Below are 22,406 nucleotides of genomic sequence, written 5' to 3' on the forward strand. Positions count from 1 at the left end.
CCCCCCCCCCCCCGGAGCCTTTTAAAACATCATCACTCAACTCGTATTTATCAAACTCCCCCCCCCCCCACCCCTCCCTCCCCCCCCCCCCCCCCCCCTCCTCTTGCCCCCTACCAGCCATTGATCAAATGGCGAGTGATCCCACGACGACCACGCCCACCACGACGACCATGCCCACCACGACGACCATGCCCACCACGACAACGGAACCTACCACGACGACGACCGCCAGCACCAATGCAGTGGCTGTGGATGACCCTATCCCGCCACTGGTCACGGTGACGGCAGCTGCAGGCACGGCATTGGCTCGGGCAGAGGCACTGGCGGCGGCGGCGGCTGCAGGCGATGGCACCCATGGAGGGACGCTGTCTAAGCGGGCGGCGAAGCGGAAGCGGCGGGCGGAAGAGAATGCGGCGCGAAAGGCGGAGAAGCGAAAGATGCAGAAAATTCGGCGGAAGGAGCTGCGGAAGCGGGCAAAGTTGCTCGGCAAGGAGGTGCCATCGGCCAAGCCCGGCCCATGGAGCGACAGCAAGCTGACGGGCGTGACGGTGGTTGTGGACCTGACCTTTGATCGCCTTATGCGCCCGCACGAGATCAAGTCCATGACCAACCAGCTGATGCAGTGCTACGGGAAGAACAGGCGGGCACCGGCACCGGCTACTCTCGTCCTCGCCGCCCCGGACGATCCGGCCGAAGCGCCGGTCATCGAGCGGCTGCACAACACCATGCAGATCGTGCCCAAGAATGGGTGGGGCCTCTGGTCGCCACCGCCGGGCAACGAGCGCACCTCGCTCAATGGGTTGTACTTTGCTAGGGGCCCTGATCTGCTCTCTGCCCTCGCCGAGGACGACCTCTCGTCGCTGGTCTACCTCACGCCAGACACCGAGAACGACATCGATTCGTTTGAAGTCGGCAAGAAGTACATCATCGGCGGCTTTGTCGACAAGAACAGGTTCAAGGGCATCACCGCCGAAAAGGCTGACACGCTGGGCATTGCTAAAGCCCGCCTGCCCATTGGCCCGTACATCGCCCAGGGCTCCCGCCAGGTCATCACCGTCAACCAGGTCTTTGAGATCATCCTCGCCTTCCTCGAGCTTAACGACTGGGAGGCCGCCTTTTTCCGCGTCGTCCCCAAGCGCAAGCGCGCTCCCGGAAGCTCAAGGGCCGCCCCTGCTGCCGCCCCCGCCCCTGCTGCCGCCCCTGCTGCCGCCCCTGCTGCTCCTGCCGCTGTCGCCACCGCTGCCGCCCCTGCTGCTACCACTGCCGACCCTGCTGCTGCTCCCGCTGCCGCCCCTGCTGCCGTCCCCGCCCCCGCCCCCGCTCCCACTGCTGCTTCCGCGGCCTCTCCCCCAGCCACTGCGCCGGCTGCCATGGACGAGACATCGTAACACTCATGGTTTACACAGCGCCTACACCAGGACGTCGCCGACGCCGAGCTGCGACTTGTAGAAGAGGACAAACTTGCGATCGCCCCGGACCTGCGAGTGCATGAGGTGGTGGTGCGAGAGAGGGCGGGCGTCGACGAGGGCGGTGAGCTGCGGGACAACGTCGACGATGGCATGGGCATGCAAGGTGGCCGGACGGCGGAACGGCGGCGACGGCGGGTCCGAGGGAGTCACGCCTGCGATGGAGAGAAAGGCGAGGAAGAACATCGAGGTCTTCTGCTTGGAGCCGTGGCGGAGGTAGTGGGTGTGTTGCGGCATGACGTGGGCCTTCTCCATCAGCTCGTACGCAGTGTTGACTACGACCTTGGCCACCGAGAGCGCCTCCTTGGCCTCGAGCGCATTGATGGTGTCGAGGACAGAAACCTCGGTCAGCCACCAGCCGCCCAGTTTGGACGGGATGACATCGCCGACGACCGTGTCCGACGGTGGCGGCGCATCGTTGCCGTTGACGTCGATCCACCCGTGGGTGTGCTCCGGCACGGCGTGCATCCGCGCCTCCAACACCTGCAGCTGTGCCCAGACGTAGCCGTAGTACATGTGCAGTCGCTTGAAGAACGCCTCGGCCAGAGCCGGCTCGGCAGGCAGCAGGACCGACGGATGGTACACTTGCGCCAGCCGCAGGAACGCCCGGAACACAAAGGCCTCGTCGGTGTGCCGCAGGCCAAGGTCAGCCAGTCGTGTTGCCACCGCCTCGCCGCTCCGCCGCAGCATTTCCACCGTCTCGGGCCCGGCTGCAGTTGCCGGGGTGACTGCGGCTGCCGGAGCGTCAGCCTCGCTCTCCCCCGGCGTCTCAGCCGACTCGTCGGCCTCCAGCTCGATAGTGAGAACCCGGACGGCGACGTCGACAACCTCGCGATACGTTGCGCGCGGCACGTCGTCGGTGACCATGGTCAGCAGGTCGGCGCCAAGCGCCACGGCGTCGACCTCAGCCAGAATGTCATGCTTGAAGAATGAGGAGAGCACCCGCTTGGCGGCACCGACAAAGGCATCACCCGGCCCGCTTCCGTCCATAAACGCCGTGTGTGCAGCACGAAGGCTTTGGGTCAGCTCGGCCTGGTTCTGGATCGAGCCGACTTGGAAGAGCGACGAGAGGTCGAGACTGGCGCTTGCGTTGTCGGCACTTGCACTCGTTGCGCCTGTCGAGTTGGACTGGTTGAGATCCTTGAGCACCACTGACCGGTACGACGCCGTCGAGCCGCTTGCCGTGCCCGATGCCGAGACTGAGCCGTTTCCGCTTGCAGTCGCTTCCACCGGCTTGGCGGCTTCAGCCGCAGGGCGGGTCTTGCGCGGCGACGGCTTGAGGGCTAGTTGTTCAAGCCGCTCACGCTCGGCAGCGGCGACAACTGCAGCCACAGCAGCAGCAGCTGCGGCGGCGGCGGATGCCGGTGAGGAGGCGGGGCCGGGGTTGAGGTCGGTCTGGGCCGGGTGGGTGGGCGCGGGCGTGGATGCGGGCATAGGTGTAGGCTCAGGGGCGGGCGCGGATGTAGGCTCAGAGGCGGGCGCGGATGTAGGCTCAGAGGCGGGCGCGGGTGCAGGCTCAGGGGCGGGCGCAGGGGCGGGCACGGGTGCAGGTGCAGGCTCAGGGGCATGCACGCCGTGCGGATTGCGCATCGGCTCGGGCGCACTGTCGAGAAGCGGCGCTGAGACAGGATGGCCGCCAGTGAGCGCGCCGTTGACAGGTGCCAGGGCAAAGTCTGCCGAGCCGATGGCAGCCTCAAAGATGCTGCCTGTGCTTGCGGGCACCATGTCGCCGGTGTCCGAGACCGACGGCGATGGTGAAGGCGACGGCGACGGCGACGGGTCGATGCTGCTGTCCTCCGGCTTCCTGTGCTTGCGGCGCTTACGGTGCTTGTGCGACGAGTGCGACGAGTGCGACGAGTGCGACGAGTGCGACGAGTGCTTGTTCTTGTGCTTGTGCTTGCTCTTGTGAACAACCCGAACAGATGACGAGACGACGATGCCATCGGCGTTGAGGTCTGCTGACGGAGTGTACTCGACGAGGCGTGCAGCCGTTGATGACGACGGCTGGCGAAGGGCAGACTTGTCGAGCGCAGCAGGGGTCAGTGGTTTGCCTGTGGGGAACAAGCTCGTGCTGTCGGTGCTGGTGTTGGTATCAGCGCCGGACGGCTCGGCGCCGGCCGGGTTGGCAATCTGCAGTGCTGCCGGAGCCTTGGAAGGTGGCGAGGCAGGCGGAGGGGAGGCAGGCGCAGCCTGCGCCCGTGGTACATACTCGACAAGCAGCGCATGAACAGCGCCGGCGATGGAGGCAAAGTGGCGCTCAAAGGTGACCGGCTCGCTGGGCGCAGTCAGCTCGTTGAGTTGAAAGAGCGAGAGGTCCATGGGGATGGCAGCGAGGCCCTCGGATGCGGCGGGGACCTGGACCAGGATGTCCCTGCAGTCGAAATCAGCCATAAACGCCCAGCGGTGGTAGTACTTGTCGAGGTCGAGAACAGGCGCGGGACCATCAAAGGCATCGGCGATGAGCTCAAACAGCATCTGGCCCGAGAGGGCAGCACGGAGAACAGCACGAGCACGAACAACGTCCTTGGCATCCCTTGGCAGATCATCAACCTCGGCACGGACGCCTGCGGCTCTCTCCGATGCTGCCAGGAGGGTCTTGAGCATAGCCCAGAGGGGATCGATGCGGAGTAGCCGAGTCCGTGATGAGCCAGCCTTTAAGCCGTGTCGCAGAATGGCCTCCAAAATGGCTTCCAAAGGCGAATACACAGGATGTGTCCGAGTCAGTCGCTGTTGCATTCGCCTGTCACCACCACCACCACCACCACCACCTTGTCCGTCTCCTCCATCATTGGCACATGCCGAGCCGCTCGTGCCTCCGCTCGTCACCGGCTTGCTGGTCGACGTGGAGGAGGTGCTGGTGGTGCCCATGGCGAGGACGACCAAGTTGACTGCAGAGGAAAAGGTCGAGAGGAGCGACTCGCGCGCACGCTCAGCATCATGTCCACCACTTGCCATGGGTATGGGGTGGTGGAGTGGAATGTGTGTGTGTGGTGGGGGTGGGGGGTGGGGGGGGTGTTGGGGGTACGGAGGGGAACGGGAGTGTGGCGGCGAGTCACGTTTGGCGAACGTGACTGGCTCGTGGCAGGCGCCAGCGGCATGCTGGGTGACGACGAGGCGATGGGGATGGAACGAATAATGGAAAATCACGTAGAATTATGTGTGTGCGGGGAGGGGGAGAGGGGGAAGTGTCTACGCAAAGAGAACGAGAAGCGAGGCAACAAAGGCGACGGCAGCGACGAGGAGCGGCTGCGCGGCGAGGCCAAGGGTGGCAGACGACTGAGCGTTGATGTTGGCATCAGCTTGCGAGCGGTCGATCTTCGACTCGGGGTCCCACGACCACGAGGTCTCCGAGGTCTGGAATGAGGCGTAGGTGCAGACGTACTTGGCGGTGCCGACGTTCTCGGAGAGGGTGTTGAGGAAGTCGGGCTCGGAGCGCCAGGCAGAGGTGATCTCGCCGCAGTCGGAAGGCGCCGAGACAGCGACGTCGAATTCGGCGCCAGCGGCGGTCTTGGCCTTGGGCGCAAAGCCGATGGAGCCGGCACCAACGGTCAGAGTCTCCGAGGCCGAGTTGGCAGTGCCGGCGGCGGTGGCCGAGGCAACGACCATGCGGACGCCGAGAGCCTCGCCGGCGGCAAGGGTGATGCCAGACGAGGTGAGATCGCACTTGGCATCGTACGGCTGGTAGCGCTTGTTGTTGGACGGGGCGTCCCACTCCTCGGCACCAAAGTAGCAGATGTACTTGAGCGTGCCGCCGTCGACGTTTGAAGTCAGCTCCCACTTGTTGATGGTGACCGATGTGTTGGCGGCGCCGGTGGTGGTCACAGTCGAGGAAGAGAAGCCGACGTTCGAGACGGCGGTAAAGGTCGGGGCAGTGCCGGTGCCGGCCACGTACCCGTTAGGATGCTCCGACGTCTTGTACTTGAAGACCGAGTCGAGGAGGACAAAGAAGGCCGCGCCACGGTAGCCGGGCATGCCATTGTTGTTGGCATTGGAGATCGAAGTACCGGCGTTGGCAATCATGTACGCCGAGCCGGTGAAGAACGGCAGAGTGGCCGGCATGCCAAAGCCACCAGAGGAGTAGAACAGGAAGGCCCTGAACTGGATACCATCAAAGGCGTTGGCGGCGGCCTGCGACGAGCCCGAGGCAAAGGTGGGCGCCATGTCGAGCTCGGCGCGGACGTAGAACGATGAGAACGAGATGGCCAGGCGGTAGGTGCAGGTCTCGGAGCAGGTGTGGCGGTCAGTAGCCGGCCACCAGCAGTCAAAGATCTGAGTGATGCCCGGCGTGATGAGCTTCTTGCCGGTGGCATGGTTGCCCTCGACGCACATCCCGCCAGCCTTGGGGTTCTCAGAATCGCGAGTGTCGAGCCCAATGACCCAAACACATCCAGCCTCGGCACCGCAAGAGCACGACGACGAGTGCTTGTCGCAGTCGGACTGCGCCCGCGAGGTGACAGCTGTGGTTTTGGGCGGTGAGGTGAGTAAAAGGAAAAAAAAGGGAGGTGAAAGTGGTGGAGCGGGAAGAGGGGGAAGAGGAGGAAGGGCAGATAGAGGAAGGAGAAAAGAAGAGTGTATGAAGAGGTGGAAAGTGTGCAAATGGTAATGGTAGAGGGGGGGGATGGAGGGAGGGGAGGGGATGGGAAGGAGGGAGGGGGAAAGAGGGAAGGTGAGGACGGAGAGAGGATGAAAAAAAAAAGTGCAAGTGCGAAGAAAAGAGGAAGAAGAGGGGAAGACAGGGGAAGTGGGGAGGGGGGAAGTGGGGGATGGGGAATGTGGGGCTGTGTTGGAAGGGATGGAGGAGGGAGGATGGAGTGTGGTGCTGTGGTGGTGCTGTTTGGTCTGCGTACAGTGCTCGGGAGTGGCAGCCATGGCGGAGGCGATCTTGTCCGACAACTCATTCTTCAACGCGGCGCGAACGTCATGCTCGGACGGGGTGTACGTGGCAGCAGCCAAGGCAGCAAGGCCAAGGAGTGCAAGAACAAACACAGCAGCACGCATGGTTTGTGAACAAAGTCAACTGGTCAGCCAACAGAGTCAGATGTGTCTGGTGGTGGTGGTGGTGGTGGTGCGGGGGCAGTGACTCCTCAGCCGTGTTCTGTGCCCGCAATGACTACGTGTCGTTGCGCAACGGTCTCCACCACCACGTGTGTTGAGCACGTGCCCATGCCCCTAGCTGACAGGCACAGCGTACTCATACTGATCATCGGCCGCATGATGCCGGAGCATGACGGGTTGGTCATGACCGATTCCGGGCTTGGATGGCTGATCTAGTGGCGGAGAGGCCATTGCGGTGGAGGTGGCCTTTCGGAGGCTCTAGAGGTGGCCACTTGGAGGCTCCGGAGGCTCGCCCACGGGCACGAGGCGACTTGTCTCTCAGGTGGCAAGGAGATGCTTACACGACGGATTGCGAGTGCGGCCGGGTGCGGCGTGGTGGTGGGCGTGGCTTTGGGCGTGGCTTTGGGCCGGGTGCTGGCGGTACGGGCGGTGCGGGCGAGCATGGCCAAGCTGGAGGCTGCGTCTGCACGACGGAGCGCATCGGTGGCTGCGCTGGCGGCCAAGGCCGGGAGCGAGCTAGAGACAGCGAGTACGATGGTGGCAGGTGAGGGGCGGGTCAAGATCCATGCGCTCGAGCCCGAGTCTGTGGTCCTCGCCTCACTGCCGACTCGGGTGGCTGAGGGCGTGGTCATCGAGGTACCCTCGTGCGACAAGGAGGTGGTCATCGATATCAAGGTCGATGCCGAGACCGGCGCTGAGCTGTCGGGCAACAAGGTGCGTAAGCTGGAGTATTTGATGGCGGACGCGGTGAGGAGCGGTGCCACACATGTGGTGACCAACGGTGGCGCGCAGTCAAACTTTGCTCGGGCTACGGCGCTTGCGGCGCGCCGGCTCGGCCTCACCCCGCTCATGCTGCTGCGCCAGCCCGGGCCCGGGTCGAGCATCGAGGCCGAGGAAGCCAAAGGCAACTTGCTGCTGATGCGGCTGGCTGGGACTCGTATTGGTTGGATGCCGCGTGATCTGTTCTCCGAACCGGCACGGCGGATGGAGGCCATGCGTGCGCTGGGCGCCGCCGAGGGTGCTCGCGACACGACGTACGTGGTGCCGCAGGGCGGATCGAATGCACTCGGCTCGTGGGGCTACGTCCGCATGGTGGCCGAGCTCCTCAACGCCGAAGGCGGGTGCCGGTACAAGACGCTGGCGCTGGCGGTGGGCTCGGGCGGCTCGTTTGCTGGCGTTCTGCTTGGGCGGGCGCTGCTCGGCCTCACTGACTCGCTGCAGGTGGTTGGCGTGCCGGTCTGCGACGACGCGGCGTTCTTCGACAAGGTCATTGCGCGGATTTTTGACGAGTTCAACGCTGCCCATGCTACGCAGCTTGTGCCGGGACCGTACACTCTGCTCGATGGCTACGTGGGCAAGGGCTACGGCATCGCCTATCCCGAGTCGATGGCGGTGCTGGCGTCGGTGGCTCGGAAGGCAGGACTTGTCCTCGACCCGGTCTACTCGTCTAAGGCCCTCTATGGAGTGGTGCACGCGGCAGCAACCGGAAAGATCGCACTTGCAGAGCCGGCGTGCTTTGTTCATACGGGCGGCATCTACGGGACGCTGGCGCAGGGCGAGGGAGCGCTGGCGGCAGCCAACGGGCGCGGGCAGTGAGAGCAGGCGGCCGGCTACCCAAGGTTGTGGTCACCAGACTGCACCGCGGCAGCGGGCGAGGTACTGGTACGGCGAGGAGGCCATGTTCTTGGCAATGACATCCATCCACTCTTCGCGCTCCTCAGAGGACGAGGCCGCCATGAGCAACGACTTGTGATGGCCCTCCTCCATCTTTCCGCCGGTCCGCTTGCCGGTCTTGATCTTGTCCTGAGTCGGCGAGTAAATCTCAAAGGCGTGCGGCTTGACGTCAGAGAGGCGGAGGGCGAGCGACTCGAGCGGAAGGATGCCCTTGGGCGCCGGGTCCTCCTCTGACTTGAAGTAGTAGAGGCAGTGGCCAGTGAGGACAAAGTAGCGCCGGCGCCAGGTCGGGATGCGGCCGCCGCGCTTGCGGAGGTAGCCCTTCTTGTTGGCGTCGGCAAAGGTAGCGGCGGTCTCATCCTCGACCTCCATGGCGATTGGGTTGGCGGCAATGTCGTCGTAGAGCGCGGCGAGGAGCTGTGTGTCGACGTCAGAGCCACCGTCGATGCCGCGGAGCCGCGAGGAGAACTCGTCCTTGGTCATCTTGCGCTTGATTGACGGGTTGTGCAGGTCCGTCTGAAGCATGATGAGGGCAAAGGCGAGGATGTAGACCGTGTCAGCGTTGGCAAACAGGCCCGGGTTGTGGGTCACGTAGCGGGAGGCAAACGACTCCATGAGACGATCGATCTTCTGGGCCTCGCCCGGCAGCCGGAACGTGGCCAGAAACATGCGGAGAGCCTCGAGGACCGAGAGGTCGGCGTAGTCAAACAGCTTCGAGAACGCAGTGACAACCTCGTCGATGCCCGGCTTGTCCGAGCCGAGATATGCGCCGATCTGCGACTTTTTGAGGCCCGGGAGCTTAAGCAGCCACCCTGCGCGCTCCTGCGGCGAGCCTCCGTCAGCAAACAGGCCGCGCTCCTCCATGTACTGCCAACACTCGGCCGGCTTTTTGTTGAACCGCTTGGCAGCGTTGGCCAGCAGCCGCTCCTTGGTGTGGAGCGAGGAGCCGTCGTCGACCACTTCGGCTATGCTCAACCGTGAGCCAGTCACACCCATGGCCGCGGCGCCGATCATAGGGCCGGCATGACGGTCCTGACTTGCGACCTCGGTGCTGGGTCCGTCGTCATTCAGGTACACCAGACCGTCAGAGGTAGCCTCGCGCTCGGCCTGCGACGCCGCAATAACGAGCGGGCGACCGAAACGGTCGCGCGAGATGGTGTCTTTGCGGGTGCCTGGCTTTCGGACAAGAACATACAGATCGCTTGAGCCGTCAACCGGGCGAGTCAGCATCGGATGCAGGTCCGACGACGACGAGATAGATCCAAGCGATGAGGTTGCCTCGTCGTCTGAGCCCAAAGCCGCTTCTAAAGCTCTGGCCTCTTCTTCTGCACGGATTTCCTCTTCCATCTGCAGCCATACCAACGAGTCATACCCATCAGCGTCACCAGCCCAGCCCCATCAGGCATCGATCCATGTCCCCCCCCCCCCCCACCACCACGCAACACGCCATGCCACCATCCCCAGCCGACATCACCAATGTTCGCCATGTGCAACGACACCGACCCCCCGTCCCACCAGCACCAGCACCAGCACCAGCACCAGCACCAGCACCAGCACCAGCACCCATACCCATAGACACATATACATACACACCATAAGTCACCCATACCCATACCCCCCTCCCCCCCCCCCCCCCCCCCCCTTCCCACCTCTCGCACCTCTCCCACCTCTCCCAGGTTCGTACCGCAGCGATTTCAGCGTCGAGCGAGGAGACGTCCTTCTGGACGCGGTCATATTGGGTGCGGGCAAGGAGGCGCTGACTACGGGCCACGTTGACGTCCATGATCACTCTCTCCACACAAGGTGATGTTGATGATGATGATGATGATGATGATGTTGGATGTGAGGGAGAAGGGAGAGAGACTCAGCCGTAGTGCTGTCCGTGGCCGTCAAGTCACCTCTCTGCCAAGCGCGCAGTCGGCGGCGACTCACTGTGGCTGTAGAGAGAGGTGACTCGATCGTCGCCGAGAGGACGTGATCACCGGCCGTGAGGATGCAAGAGCTGATTGCAATGAAGGTCCGCTTGCGCTTTGGTAATACATAGAACTCCATCTATTCCAAGTTTTCGGTTCCAGAACAAAGTAATGCCTATAGTAGGGGGCTTCAAAGCTCCCGTTGTGCGCGTACAGTCACAGAAAACGCTCGGGAGCCGGGGCGACTCCAACTGCCCTTGCTCGTGCCCACCATGACCATGGGGATCGTCCCTCTTTCAGCGGTATGAAAAGCAACACTATGCGGATCAAAATCGTGTGTGAGCTTGCTTGACCCTGCCATGGCCTATAGTAGGGGGCTTCAAAGCTCCCGTTGTGCGCGTACAGTCACAGAAAACGCTCGGGAGCCGGGGCGACTCCAACTGCCCTTGCTCGTGCCCACCATGACCATGGGGATCGTCCCTCTTTCAACGGTATGAAAAGCAACACTATGCGGATCAAAATCGTGTGTGAGCTTGCTTGACCCTGCCATGGCTAGTGCGGGCTCGAGGATGGCGTCAGATCTCGCGAGGCAACGTTCGAGCTCAGCTTGCTCGACCAGCTCGTCGCTTCAACCACCGACAGCCACCAAACGCCCCCCCCCCCCACGCCCCCCCCCACCCCCAATACGTGGTGTGGTTAGGTAAGGCAGATCCGACGTGAGAAGGTCCGATCCTGACTTGAGCCTTTGCGGCAGGCGGCGCGCGCGCCGGTTGCGGCTCAACGGGCACAGGTGAGAAGTGCAGAGGGATAGGCTGGAGTCTGACCACATCTCTACAGAGAGCCCCGCTCGCGCATAGTGGTACGCAGGCCACGTCTGCACCTCATCACCTGGCAGAGAGTGTGCAGAGTGCAGGTTGGAGCAGGAGCGGTGAGAGCATGTCGCGCAAGCTGCTGTACCCGGGGACCAAAGCCGACCGGCTGCACTACGTCACCATCCGATTCGTGCCACTGTTGGCGGTCGGAGTGTGGCTGCTGTGGCCGCTCTACGCACCACCGACGCTTGATCACGCGGCACTGACCGATACGAGTCGACCCGAGCCCAAGGCATCGTTTTGGCTCTATCTCACCGGCTTTGCCTTGCCGTACTCGCTCACAGCGTCGGCTGTCGGCTACGCGCTCTACGGCCTTGTCCTCCCGCTGCCATCGATGCGGATCCTCCTCCCGTTGGCCGTCGGTGTTTCACTGCTCGACAGTGGGCTGCGCGCAATGGCGTTCCTACTCGAGTGGTCACCGTTGAGCATCGTACTACCGCTCTGCACTATTCCGGCCTCCATTCCGTTCTTCCTTGTCCTTGGCTGGCACGCGTACTCACGCGGGCAAGATCGTCACGCTGTAACTGAATGGCTCTCGGCCCGTAACGATCGCACGGCCCATCTCGTCGACTTTCTCTTTCGGAAAGACATCGCCCCCTCAGGCTCGCCACATGCTGGTGCTGTGGCCGCGGGTGCCGCCAGCGCTGCTGATGCTGTTGCAAGACATGCGGCGGGCTCATCGTCCGAGACCACAAGCTCGGGGCCGGGATCGTACTCGGACGCGTACGAGAGCACCAGCCCGTCGGCATCGGAAGCACAAGAAGTTATGTGGGTCTCCGACTGGGATTCCAGCGGCTCCAGCAACGGCCGCTCAGAGATTCTCGGCGGGCCTGTCCGGTCGGGATCGTCGTCGCCGGAGCCTACCGTCGAATCGTATGCAGGCACGGAGTCGGAGTTGGACCTGCGGTCGGGATCATCATCACCGGACGAGTACACGGTGATGAGCGAGAGCTCGCGATATGTTGCCGATAGCAGCGCGGCGTACCGTGCTGCAGCCGCGGCTGGGCGGCGGCGGCAGCGACAACGACTGGCGCGTGGTGGAGAAAGCAGCAGCATCAGCACTCAAGACGGATTGGAGGCCTTGAAGTGGAGCGAATATGCCGAGGAGCACTCGTTTGTGCGCACATTTCTGTGGATGGCTGCGTTGCTTGTGGTCATCCTGGTCACGTACGCCTTTTGTCAGGTCTTCACCGCGTTCTTCATCGAGCTCTCACGCGAGTCTCTGTCGGCCACCACACAGGCTCTCTTTGTCTTTGCCTTTTCGGTCCCGCTCCTCCTCTTCAAGACGCTGACCAAGTTTGTGGTCGGCAAGTTTGATGCAGTCCACGAGGCCGACATCAAGCCTGTGGCATTGTACACCATGGACCTGTTCTTCTTCGTCTTTCAGCGCAACCTGTTCCTCGAGGTCGAATCATACGCGGTCATTCTGTTTGTCAACGTCTACGATGTCCTCGTTGACGTGGTTGTGTACGGACTCCTTGCGTCGCGGCCGTCACACCGGGTCCAGTCGTGGTTCGCGTCATCAGTGCAGTCGGTCCCGTGCCTCGGCACTCTCGTCCCGCGGCCGGTCTCTTACGAACTCTTTGTCCAGCAGTCGATCATGGACTTTTTCTTCTACGTAGTCGCTGAGACCATGTCACTCATTGCCTTTGGCAGCTACACCGTCCTCCTCCACTACTCGCATAACGCGCCGGGCTATCGGTTCTCCGAGCGCGATGGCGTGGGCCACGACGATGAGCTGCCACGATTTGTGGCATACATGTTCATCACCCTCGGCTTCTCCATAATCTCGGTCCTCCTCATCCGGTACCTGCACTCGCGGGCGCTCAATGTGACTTCGTTCGAGGTCGGCGCCCTCGTTCTCCGCGCCCCGCGTGTCCGGCTTGCCCTCGTCCTCGTCGCCATTCATGTTCTTCAGGATCTGTATCTTGCCATCTTCAAGCTCAACTTTGCCGCGCCATGAGCCATTCATCTCGCCTGTCATGATGCGGTCCACTCGTACGACTCGGCCGCCCGCAGCCGCCCACTCCATCAACGGTGAACTTGTCCACTTGACAGACCTGTCCACCAGGCTTTGGAGGCGACGTCTACGATGACAGGCCCGCATACAGATCATCAAATTGCCCATTCTTTCCCCCCGCATCCCCCCGCATACGTCAGCCAGTTTCGTCACGACCTCGCCGGGCGGCCTTCCCGCGCGGGCGACTCGAGGCGCGAGCGGGGATTTTAGCCATTTGCGTTCATCGTGCCAGCATTGACCAGATGCACCAGAGCCGGCACCGGCGACAGGCATGGCCACGGGGAACAATGGCGGTTGTGGCCGAGATAGGCAAGCTTGCGAGCGTAAAACGCTGCGGGATGGAATGTACATTCCTCGCTCGACCCAGTCTCGACATAAAGTCGGTCTCTCGCTGCCCAGGTGCGGAGGTAAAGACTTGTTGTTTTGTGGTACATTTGCTTGACGGTGCGGAGATGATGGCCAGGTCTGACCATGACGGTCATGGGGACAGGAAATGCCCCGCGAGTCAACCAACACCATATCAATTAGGGTAGAGTGCATGTCATGGCTTAGGGTGGGTGTATGCCCATGGAAGCGAGCTCTTGAGCAAAAAAAGGCGGGAGAACAATATGGCAGGCTTCTGCGGCCCCAGACCGACCCGTACTTCGGGTGCGGCGCATTAGGGCCGCAGCAAAGCCCGCGATGACCGCTTTGGGAGCAAGGGGATGTCAGTCGTTGACGGGGCGTGGACTGCCATGCGGAAGCGGATCTAGAGGATAGTAAGCGGTAGAGGCTGTGGCAGTGGGTAATGCGCATCCGTACACATAAACGGCCTGGAACTTAGTACCTCCGTCTGCTTCTAGCCTGCCTGACATGGCTTGATGACCCCAATTACGGTTGGATTGCCTCACCCGGTGCGGAGCCTATCCAATGAACGATAGTGACAGGTAGTGAGCACGAGGGTGTCAGTTTTTGCTGAAGCGGCAATTAGTACCAATTAACGCTGGCAATCTCAACGTCGCACAGCTATCGCCAATTTTCCGACCTGCTACACCCAGCCAAGTACAAGCCCGCTAGCACCAGCCAAAGGCCGTACGTGCCCACAAACATGCAGACCGACACGCAACAAGATGCAGAGGTCGACCACCGTCATGCCAAGCGCATGCGCACCCTTGACGGCGCCGTAGTAGCCATGCAAGGGTTCTCAGCCCGCCGTTTTGACGGCGAAGCGACCGCATCTGCGGCCCAAATGCGGACAGACACACCCGGGATGCGCGTCTCTGTCAACAAGGACGACATCACTAGAGGCATGGAGACCCGTCCCTCACCGGGGGGACCGCTGAATGCGCATACCCCTGCCATCCCTGAGAACTCGAGGGAGAGCTCGCGGAAGCGGCCTCGGTCGCCTGGGCAAAGTGGCTCGGAAGACGACACACCACAAACGTTTGTTGACATGCCAAACGTTTCTGGTCGCGGTAAGTTGTCAAGTTTGGACCACACTCCCAAGGTGACGCCCACCATTAACTCGTCCAGCAACTCGTCCAACAACTCGTCGTCGTCCAAGTCCAACACGGAGTCACCTCAGGAAGGATCTGACCCCCCGTCGGACATGCAAACATTTTCGTCGTCGTCGTCACGCGAGGCGGAAAGCTCCGGCTCCGCCGCCTCACTTGGTAAGCGCCGCACGGTCAACCACAAGCGGCGACTTTTCGATGCCAAGGTGACAAAGCTACTTCGGTCTTGGATCGACGCCCACAAGGCCGACCCGTACCCGTCGAGCGCTGAGCTTGATGAGATGTCCGAGTCCACGGGCCTGAGCGTGGCCCAGCTTCGCCAGTGGTTCGCCAACGCGCGCCGCCGGACTCTCAAGCCATCGCGCAACTCGGGTAAGATGCGGTACCGCTCATTGTCGACAGAGTCGTCTTCGTCGTCGTCACTCCTGGGCATGACCTCGGGCATGCCTGGCCAGAACTACTCAGTCATGATGCCAGGAGCGCAGTTCGGCCACTACCCGCAGATGATGTACACCTCATCGCAACTCCATGCTGCGGCCATGCAAGCGCAGGCCCAGGCTCGAGCCGCCCAGATGCACGCCAACCAGTGGGCCCAGCGCATGGCCATGTACAACGCCATGGCTGGTCCCCAGTCGCACATGCCGCCGTCGATGCCGCCGTCGATGCCGTCGTCGATGCCGCCATCGATGCCGTCGTCGATGCCGTCGTCGATGCCAACCACCTCGATGCAGCCTCTCTCCATGACCGGCCCCATGCAGGGTGGCGACCCGGTCATGCAGCGCCTCCAGGCTCTACAGGCCCAGCAGAACATCCTTTCGAGGATGCAGTCACTGTCGGGCAAGCCTGGTGCCGTCTCGTCTTTGCAAGCTTCCATGCCCGTGATGCCCTACGGCAATGTACAGGTCCAGAGTATGCAGGTCCAGAGTCAGCTGGGCTCACAGCTGACCCAGCTCCAGGCCCAGATGTCGTCGTCGTCCATGCAAGGTCAGATGTCGCAGACCCAGATGACAACCTCGCTGTCGCAGACTCCCATGCAGCTCACCTCCATGTCGCAGACCCCCATGGCGGCCTCGATGACGACCTCGCTTCCTCAAGCTCAGATGATTCAGGCTCAGGCCGCTCAGGCCGCCCTGGCTGCCCAGGCCGCGCAAGTCCAGGCCACCCAAGTCCAAGTCTCACAAGCTCAGCCGTCGCAGCCGCCGGCAACGCAGGCCCAGTCCGACCAGGCTCAGTCCAGCAAGCCTCTGGCCAACCCACAGTCAGACTCGTCGAGTGATGAGCCTACTGCGCCAAAGTCCCGCGAAGCCAACACTCCTGAGCAGGTCTCCCCGTAATTTGACCTTCGTTGCTAAACCAATCACTTCCAACTGTTGCTGTCTCCACGGCCGGCTGTCCGTCGCGGCACAATGTCGTCGGTGTTTCTTGTACCATCTGGTCAGCGGCCGCATCGGCAATTGGTCCGTCTGCGAGCCCTACACATGGTGACAGGGTGCACCAAAGCATCTAGCCGCAACCACAACCACGCGTCACCTCTACCTTGCCACCCGCATTGCTGGCTATGGCCTAAACACCACCAATTCCTCCCACAGAGGCTGCCGACAGGGAAGCTTCTCGCGCCGAAACAAATTGGCCAAATACCCGCATCCTCACTCACACCCAAGCATCGAGCACTCTCTCGACGGCTAACCCCACCCTACACGCTAATTCACGCGTGTCGACAATATTCTGTTTCTTCCCCGTCTCGAGCCCTTGTCTACTTGGGCGGAGCGGTTGTGTTGGTCTGGACCCGTCGAGACGACAATGAGCCATCATCGGCCAGCATCAATCAAGTGCCAAACCGCTAGCTGAGACCGGCCCGGCCGTGGTTGAACCGCTTAAAGGTGTAGCCGAGGAACGGGTTGACGCCCTCGGAGAGGCGGAGGACTGGGGCTGCGGCGTCGGCCCGCGAGTGCTCGGGAATCTCATAGTCAAAGTACGAGGTGTCGATGGGCGAGGCAAGCTGCGGGGTGAACGGCGCCTTTGCCGAGCGGATGTTGTCCCAGTCGACGCCGGCAAAGAACGGGTGATCCTTGAACTGCTCGATGGACTTGAAGCGGTCCTCGGGCGCACAGACGAGGTTGCGGATGAGGTCCTGCGCCTCGGGCGTGACCGAGGCCTCGGGCGGGAACTGGAGCGTCTTCTTGTGGTTGAGGATCTTGTGGTAGGTCTCGGACGAGTTGCGCGAGCAAAACGGCGGGTAGCCGACAAGCATCTCAAACATGATGACGCCGAGTGACCACCAGTCGGCCTCAAAGCCGTACCCGGTCCGCTGGAAGACCTCGACGGCAATGTAGTCGGGAGTTCCCACGGTGGAGAACGCGAGCTTGCGGCGGTTCTTCTTCCACGTCATCACCCGCCCACCGTGGGTGGCGAGCGCGTCGGCATCCGACCCGTCTGAGTCGGAGCCCTTGCCCTTGCCCTTACCCTTGCCCTTACCTTTGCCCTTACCCTTGCCCTTGCCTTTGCCACGGGCGTTGCTGCTCTCGCCCGAGTCGACGAGCTGGCCATGGCCAGAGCTGCCGGGTGTGGCGAGGTCGGCGTCCGACTCGTCGTCGCCCTCGTCGCGAGTAAACGACTTGAAGAACCGGGTCGAGTGGGCAGAGCGAAAGCCGGTACAGAGGCCAAAGTCGGAGAGCTTGAGGTAGCCGTTACGGTCGATGAGGATGTTGTCGGGCTTGATGTCGCGGTGGATGTAGCCCATGCGGTGAATCGAGTCGATGGCGCATGCAATCTGGACCATGTAAAACCGGGTGACGTCCTCGGGAAAGACATCGTAGTTGATCAGCATGGTCATGAGGTCGCCGCCGGGCACAAACTCCATGATGAGGTATAGGTGGGCCTCGTCCTGGAACGAGTAGTAGAGAGTGACCACCCAAGGGTTGTCTGCAGCCACAAGAATGTCGCGTTCTGCCCTGACATGAGCCACTTGCTCCTTCTGCAGCATGTCTGCCTTGCGCATCTTCTTCATGGCAAAGATCTCGCCCGACTCGACCATGCGGACGAGGCGGACCTCACCAAAGGCGCCACGGCCGATGACCTTGACCGTCTCAAAGTCCGACTCGGAGAGCTTCCGCCTCCTCTGGCGGGTATACTCTTGCTCACGAACAGCAAGGTCGTTCCGCAGCTGCTGCTGCTCAACCTCGGTCAGCCTCAGCTTGACCATGTTCTTCTCCAGCTTCTTCCTCCGCTCCATGCGCTCAAAGTAGGCGACGGCAATGTCCTCGTAGTACTGCTCCACGAACATCTTGGCCGCCTTGGACTTGTCACGCGTCCACTTGGACGCAGTCGGCACAGACGCCATATGTAGTGCGTGTGTGTGTGGTGGTGGTGGGGGCGGGGGGAAGGGAATGGGGGGGGGAAAAGGGGGGGGGGGGGGGGTAGGGTAGGGGGTGGTACGGGTACGGGGGCCAGACACCCGGGGGGGGGGGCTATCCCGGCAAAGGGGAAAAAAAGGGGGATCTTAAAAGGTGGGGGGGGGGGGGGGGGGAGGGGAGGGGGGGCATGGGGGCGATCGTGGTGATTGGGAGGGTGGTGGTGGGATGGGAATGGGGGATGGTGTTGTGTGTGGTGGGAGGAGGGGAAGGGGGGGAGGGAGTTGGTGTAGTAGTGATGATGGTGCTCATGATGGTGAGGGATCGGGAGGGGAGGGAGGGCGGGAGGGGGGGCGGATCCCCCTTGACACGGGCACGTCGGCGAGGACAATGAGTTGGCGGAGGAGGAGGAGAAGGGAGGAGGGAGGGAGGAGGAATGGCCACAGTTTGACTACCATATCACTCTCTCACACACCACCTTTGAGAGGTACGAGCCATGAGCGACCACATGCTGTTGTGGCCCGACATGGCGGTGTGGGAGGCTATGGTGAGCAGACGAACCGAAGCCATAGCTCTGGTCACCGCCACCACCACCACCACCTCCTCCTCGCTGCACTCCAGCAGCTCAACTGAAGCAGCCAGTGCTGATGGAGGAGATCGAGGCGCTGGAGATGGAGCTGGGAGCGACGGTGATGATCACATCTCTCGAGCAGATGTCGGAGCGGTGGCGCGAGCAGCGGCTCGGGTGGCGGCGTTAGAGGCTGAGTATGTGGCAGCGCTGGACGAGCTGGTCCACGTAAGCAAGGCCATTGGGGCTGATGTTGCCGGAAACGCGACTGAGGCTCGCACAGGCGATGAGGAGAGCGCGTCGCATGATGGTGCGAGCCGGGTCGCTAGCGAAGAGCTTGTTGCCCACTTTGCGCGGCTGGTGCTCGGCGCAGATGCGACGTCGCCGCCGCTGGCGGTGCTCATCACGCTTCTGACCCGAGTCGAGGACGTGTGCGTGAACAGGGCGCTGACGGCGGCGGTGTTGGCGGTAGCCGAGGAGACGCCGGACTTGGACGCCATTATCCGCAAGCTCATCTGCGAAGAGGTCTACGCTTCCGGATCGCGACACCTCCTGTTCTGCCGATTCAAGCCGGTCTCCATGCTGCTGGAGGCATTTGTCGACGCCCGCTGCGCTCCGCTGCTGGAGGCGTGCGTGGGGCCGATTGTGGCCGACGTCACTGTCGCGCCGGTTCCGCACTTTCTGCCCGGCCGGGCGCGTTCATCGTCGCTGACCTCGGCCGAGCTGGCACGCAATGATGACTCGGCCGACTCGCAGCTGGAGGCCTCGGTCCTCTCATGGTCGCTTCGCCTGCTCGACACTGTCACGCTCTCGGCCCACTTGGTGCCTGCCGCGGTTGTTGGCCTCTTTGTCCACCTCCGCGCCACCATGGCCAAGCAGTATCCGGACCAGCCGGCGCTCCATGTTGCGCCTGTTGTTGTCGTCCTCCTCCTCCGCTACTTGGTCCGTGCCGTTGCCGATCCGGCGGGCTATGGCCTGATTGACGCTCGGCCATCGCCCGGTCAAACCCGCGTCTTGCGCGCCGTCGCCCGCAAGTTCCGTGCCTTTATCACTTGGTTTCTCTGGCGCTCAAATCCGTCACTTGACGATCTGCTTCAGCCCTCGTTCGATGCCATCACTTCGTTCTTCTCTGCCATCTCGCTGCCTTCCGGCCCGCTTCCGGAGCCGCCGCGGCTGGACCCGGGCCGTCTCGCCGACCGAGTGGTCGAGGCCTGGCGGGTAGGCAGAGCCGGATGTCCGACTGCGGTGTGCAGCTTGCGGCACGGCGCGGTGCTCGCGCTCGGCGCAGACGATGCACACCCAGCCGACGCCATCAATACCCTTGGGCTCGGGCTCAAGGTCTCGGACGTCAGCGTGTGCACCCGCAAGGCGCTTGGCACGTTCCATCAGGTCTGCCTCCGCAAGTGGCCGATCCTCCGCACCGGACTCGAGCTCCGGCTGCCGACAGTCAAGCCGCTGCGCGAGGTGGTGGAGGCGCTGGCGGCCAAGCCCGGTGCTTTTGGCGCGGCTTGCTCTGGGCGCGGTGCCGAGCCTGACTCGCCGCACCTCCTTGTGCCTGCCCTCCCGCTCCATGATCTCGTTGCCCGCATGAAGCGGCCGGTCTTGCCGGACGTTGCGCTTAAGCTCGACGACGACAAGTCCTTTACAGGCGCGGCGCTGGTGGCCTGGATCCAGGTCCACACCTCTCACGGCGAGCACTACTACGCGTCCAAGGTTGCGCAGGAGCTCCTTGATGCGCGGCTGGTGTACAACGTCAACAATGCATCGGACAGCATGTTCTCGCCCTCGCCCGAGACCCAGTACCGGTTGCAGGAGGACGAGCCGGCGCGGGTCCTCAACCGGTTGGCCATCTTTGACAGCACGGCGCGTGAGCCACTGCAGGTTGCGCGCGCGCTCGTTTCTGCTGCGCTCGTCCTCTTTGACCACTTTGGCAATATGCGCGGCGACGTGCTGGCACGGCACCTCAAGGTTCTACGGTCATCAGCGGCCTTTCGCGCCTTTGCGCTCGCCACCACCGAGCTGCAAGGCGTGGTGCTCGATGGACTCACATCTCAGGAGCGGACTGCTTTCTACATTAACGTCTACAACGTGGCTTACATGCACGCGTCGATGATCTCGTTGCCGCCGTCGTCGCCGCCGTTGCGGGTGTCATACGAGAAGAAGGTGTCGTACCAAATCGGCCCGCTGGGCGTGGTCTCGCTCTTTGAGATTGAGCACGCGCTGCTCCGGGCGGGTGCGCCGGCAACGCCGCTCATCGCCAAGTACCACGGCTCGTTTCCGCGGTATGACGAGTTTGAGCCTCAAGCCGCGTATGCCTGTGAAGCTTTTGAGTCGCGGCTGGCGTTTGCGCTCTCGCACGGCTGCCTCTCCTCGCCGCTGGTGTCCAGCTACTCGGCAAAGCATCTCTCGCAGGAGATGTACGATGCGACAGCGGCGTATGTGCGCGAGAACGCGGTGCTCGACGTTCACAAGCAGTCTGTGACGGTTCCGGGCTACATGCGGACGTATGCGTGTGACATCGGCACGTCGCACAAGGACATCCTCTACTTTGTCCTGCAGTACGCGTCGCCGGCGATGCGGGCTTCGCTGCAGTCAATGATCCACTCGGGCCTCACCATTAACCTGCTTTTTGCGCCGGACTCGTGGCATGCCTACTACTCGGTCTCGGTGAGCAACGCCGTCCTGCCATCTGAGCCACAGGGGGCCGTGACGAGCGGGTCGGCCTCAGCCTCGGCCTCGGGCTCGCCCCCGGACGCCGGCTCGGGTGTCCTTGGGTACTCGCTTCATGATCCGCGCCCGCCCAAGGTGTATCGCGGGACCGGCAGCACTTCGCCGCGCGAGATCGAGGCGTTGGACGTGGCCGCAAGCGCGGCAACCAACGCGGGTTGTCCGGAGCTCATCGGCACATCGTCGCTCTTTACTCCAGCCATGCTCTCGTCGCTCTGGTCGTGGATCCCGCGACGCTACACCGACGACACGTTTGCGCTTGTCTTCCAGACCCAGCGTGACGGGTACAACATGGAGACGCTGCTGCGGCTGGCTGACAACCTCTCGCCGCTGGTTCTCGTCCTGCAGACTACCCGTGGCGCGGTCGTCGGCGCCTACCTCTCGACAGGCTTTGAATCCTCGTCGACAGGCTCATTTTCTGGCTCGGGCGAGACCTTTATCTTTTCGCTTCACCCAGACATGCGCAAGTACACGTGGCGGCCCGGCCGGCCGGCGCACTTTGTCCGCGTCACCGACGCGCAGATCGCCGTCGGTGGCGGTGGCGGCGTCAACGCCGGCTATGGGCTCTGGATCGATTCGGAGCTCTTGCACGGCGGCTCAGTTCGCTCGCGGACTTTTGCCAATGACCCACTCGTTGCGCCCGACACCCACTTTGAGTGTACCAGCCTCGAGCTCTGGGCCTTCTCCACCGAGCTCCCGGCCCATGTCCTCGCCGACGTCCTCGAACGCATCACCAGCAACAGCCCAAGCCTCTGATGTGAACATCAGCCAAGTTTGGAGACTCTGATCGAGCGAGTAGCATATTCCGTCGCAATGAGAGTAATGTTGTCTCCTGATGCAGGTGGGCGTTGGGGGGCTATGGCGGTGGGTGGGTGGTTGGCCGTCGGCTGGGGCCACCCGTCTCGGCCATTCGTCAGTGACCACGATGAACTCGAGCCAGGCGCCGGGGCCAAGGCCAAGTACGGCGACCTTGTTGTGCTCTTTGGCGGACGGCGCATGCTGTATCCCATCATCCTCTCCCAGGGAGAGACAGTACACGTCAAGGCCGGGCTGTTCCACCATGACGATGTCGTGGCCAAACCCTTTGGCACCATTGTACGCAGTGGGTGGCACTCGAGCCGGAGCGGGAGAGGGGAGGATGGATGGGGAGGAAGGGGCAGGGGGCAGGGGGCAGGGGCAGGGGCAAAAGGATGCGTTTTAATAAAGGCTAACTGGGCTTTGGTATCGGTAAAAGAAAAAGCCGACGGGACAAACATAAAGACTCTCGA

The 22,406-nt window shown here is 62.7% G+C and overlaps 8 protein-coding genes across 8 annotated transcripts in view; 4 read left to right on the forward strand and 4 right to left on the reverse strand.

Annotated features, from left to right (window-relative positions):
- Positions 1 to 1,382: 1,382 nt before the first annotated feature.
- On the reverse strand, positions 1,383 to 4,279 carry AMSG_09611 (uncharacterized protein). The gene is made up of 2 exons (XM_013898712.1): positions 3,039 to 4,279; positions 1,383 to 2,861 (listed from the first exon to the last, which is right to left on the reverse strand). The coding sequence occupies exons 1-2, from the start codon at positions 4,200 to 4,202 to the stop codon at positions 1,410 to 1,412; spliced, it is 2,616 nt and encodes an 871-aa protein (XP_013754166.1). The 5' UTR covers positions 4,203 to 4,279; the 3' UTR covers positions 1,383 to 1,409.
- Positions 4,280 to 4,602: 323 nt separating this feature from the next.
- Positions 4,603 to 6,505, reverse strand: AMSG_09612 (uncharacterized protein). Its single transcript, XM_013898713.1, has 2 exons — positions 6,314 to 6,505; positions 4,603 to 5,923 (listed from the first exon to the last, which is right to left on the reverse strand). Exons 1-2 carry the CDS (start codon positions 6,462 to 6,464, stop codon positions 4,656 to 4,658), a joined length of 1,419 nt encoding a protein of 472 aa, XP_013754167.1. The 5' UTR covers positions 6,465 to 6,505; the 3' UTR covers positions 4,603 to 4,655.
- A 1,556-nt stretch (positions 6,506 to 8,061) lies between these two features.
- AMSG_09614 (cytohesin-4) lies at positions 8,062 to 10,098 on the reverse strand. Its single transcript, XM_013898714.1, has 2 exons — positions 9,880 to 10,098; positions 8,062 to 9,542 (listed from the first exon to the last, which is right to left on the reverse strand). Exons 1-2 carry the CDS (start codon positions 9,976 to 9,978, stop codon positions 8,148 to 8,150), a joined length of 1,494 nt encoding a protein of 497 aa, XP_013754168.1. The 5' UTR covers positions 9,979 to 10,098; the 3' UTR covers positions 8,062 to 8,147.
- A 946-nt stretch (positions 10,099 to 11,044) lies between these two features.
- Positions 11,045 to 12,943, forward strand: AMSG_09615 (uncharacterized protein; the record flags this gene model as incomplete). Its single annotated transcript, XM_013898715.1, has 2 exons — positions 11,045 to 11,961; positions 12,073 to 12,943. The coding sequence occupies 2 exons, from the start codon at positions 11,045 to 11,047 to the stop codon at positions 12,941 to 12,943; spliced, it is 1,788 nt and encodes a 595-aa protein (XP_013754169.1).
- A 1,645-nt stretch (positions 12,944 to 14,588) lies between these two features.
- On the forward strand, positions 14,589 to 15,827 carry AMSG_09616 (uncharacterized protein; the record flags this gene model as incomplete). The annotated part of the gene is made up of 1 exon (XM_013898716.1): positions 14,589 to 15,827. One exon carries the CDS (start codon positions 14,589 to 14,591, stop codon positions 15,825 to 15,827), a length of 1,239 nt encoding a protein of 412 aa, XP_013754170.1.
- A 506-nt stretch (positions 15,828 to 16,333) lies between these two features.
- On the reverse strand, positions 16,334 to 18,413 carry AMSG_09617 (AGC/NDR protein kinase; the record flags this gene model as incomplete). The annotated part of the gene is made up of 2 exons (XM_013898717.1): positions 16,334 to 17,806; positions 18,405 to 18,413. 2 exons carry the CDS (start codon positions 18,411 to 18,413, stop codon positions 16,334 to 16,336), a joined length of 1,482 nt encoding a protein of 493 aa, XP_013754171.1.
- A 77-nt stretch (positions 18,414 to 18,490) lies between these two features.
- AMSG_09618 (glycoside hydrolase, family 15:P) lies at positions 18,491 to 21,975 on the forward strand (the record flags this gene model as incomplete). Its single annotated transcript, XM_013898718.1, has 2 exons — positions 18,491 to 18,596; positions 18,620 to 21,975. The coding sequence occupies 2 exons, from the start codon at positions 18,491 to 18,493 to the stop codon at positions 21,892 to 21,894; spliced, it is 3,381 nt and encodes a 1,126-aa protein (XP_013754172.1). The 3' UTR covers positions 21,895 to 21,975.
- Positions 21,976 to 21,996: 21 nt separating this feature from the next.
- Positions 21,997 to 22,406, forward strand: part of AMSG_09619 (SAM binding domain-containing protein) — a gene marked incomplete at both ends in the record, with an annotated part of 1,608 nt that continues 1,198 nt past the window's right edge. The window contains one exon of the mRNA XM_013898719.1: positions 21,997 to 22,233. Within this exon, the coding sequence (XP_013754173.1) occupies positions 21,997 to 22,233 (237 nt within the window). The remainder of the gene's footprint in view (positions 22,234 to 22,406) is intronic.

This window comes from Thecamonas trahens, assembly GCF_000142905.1.
Source record: "Thecamonas trahens ATCC 50062 unplaced genomic scaffold supercont1.52, whole genome shotgun sequence".
Taxonomy (NCBI): Eukaryota; order Apusomonadida; family Apusomonadidae; genus Thecamonas; species Thecamonas trahens.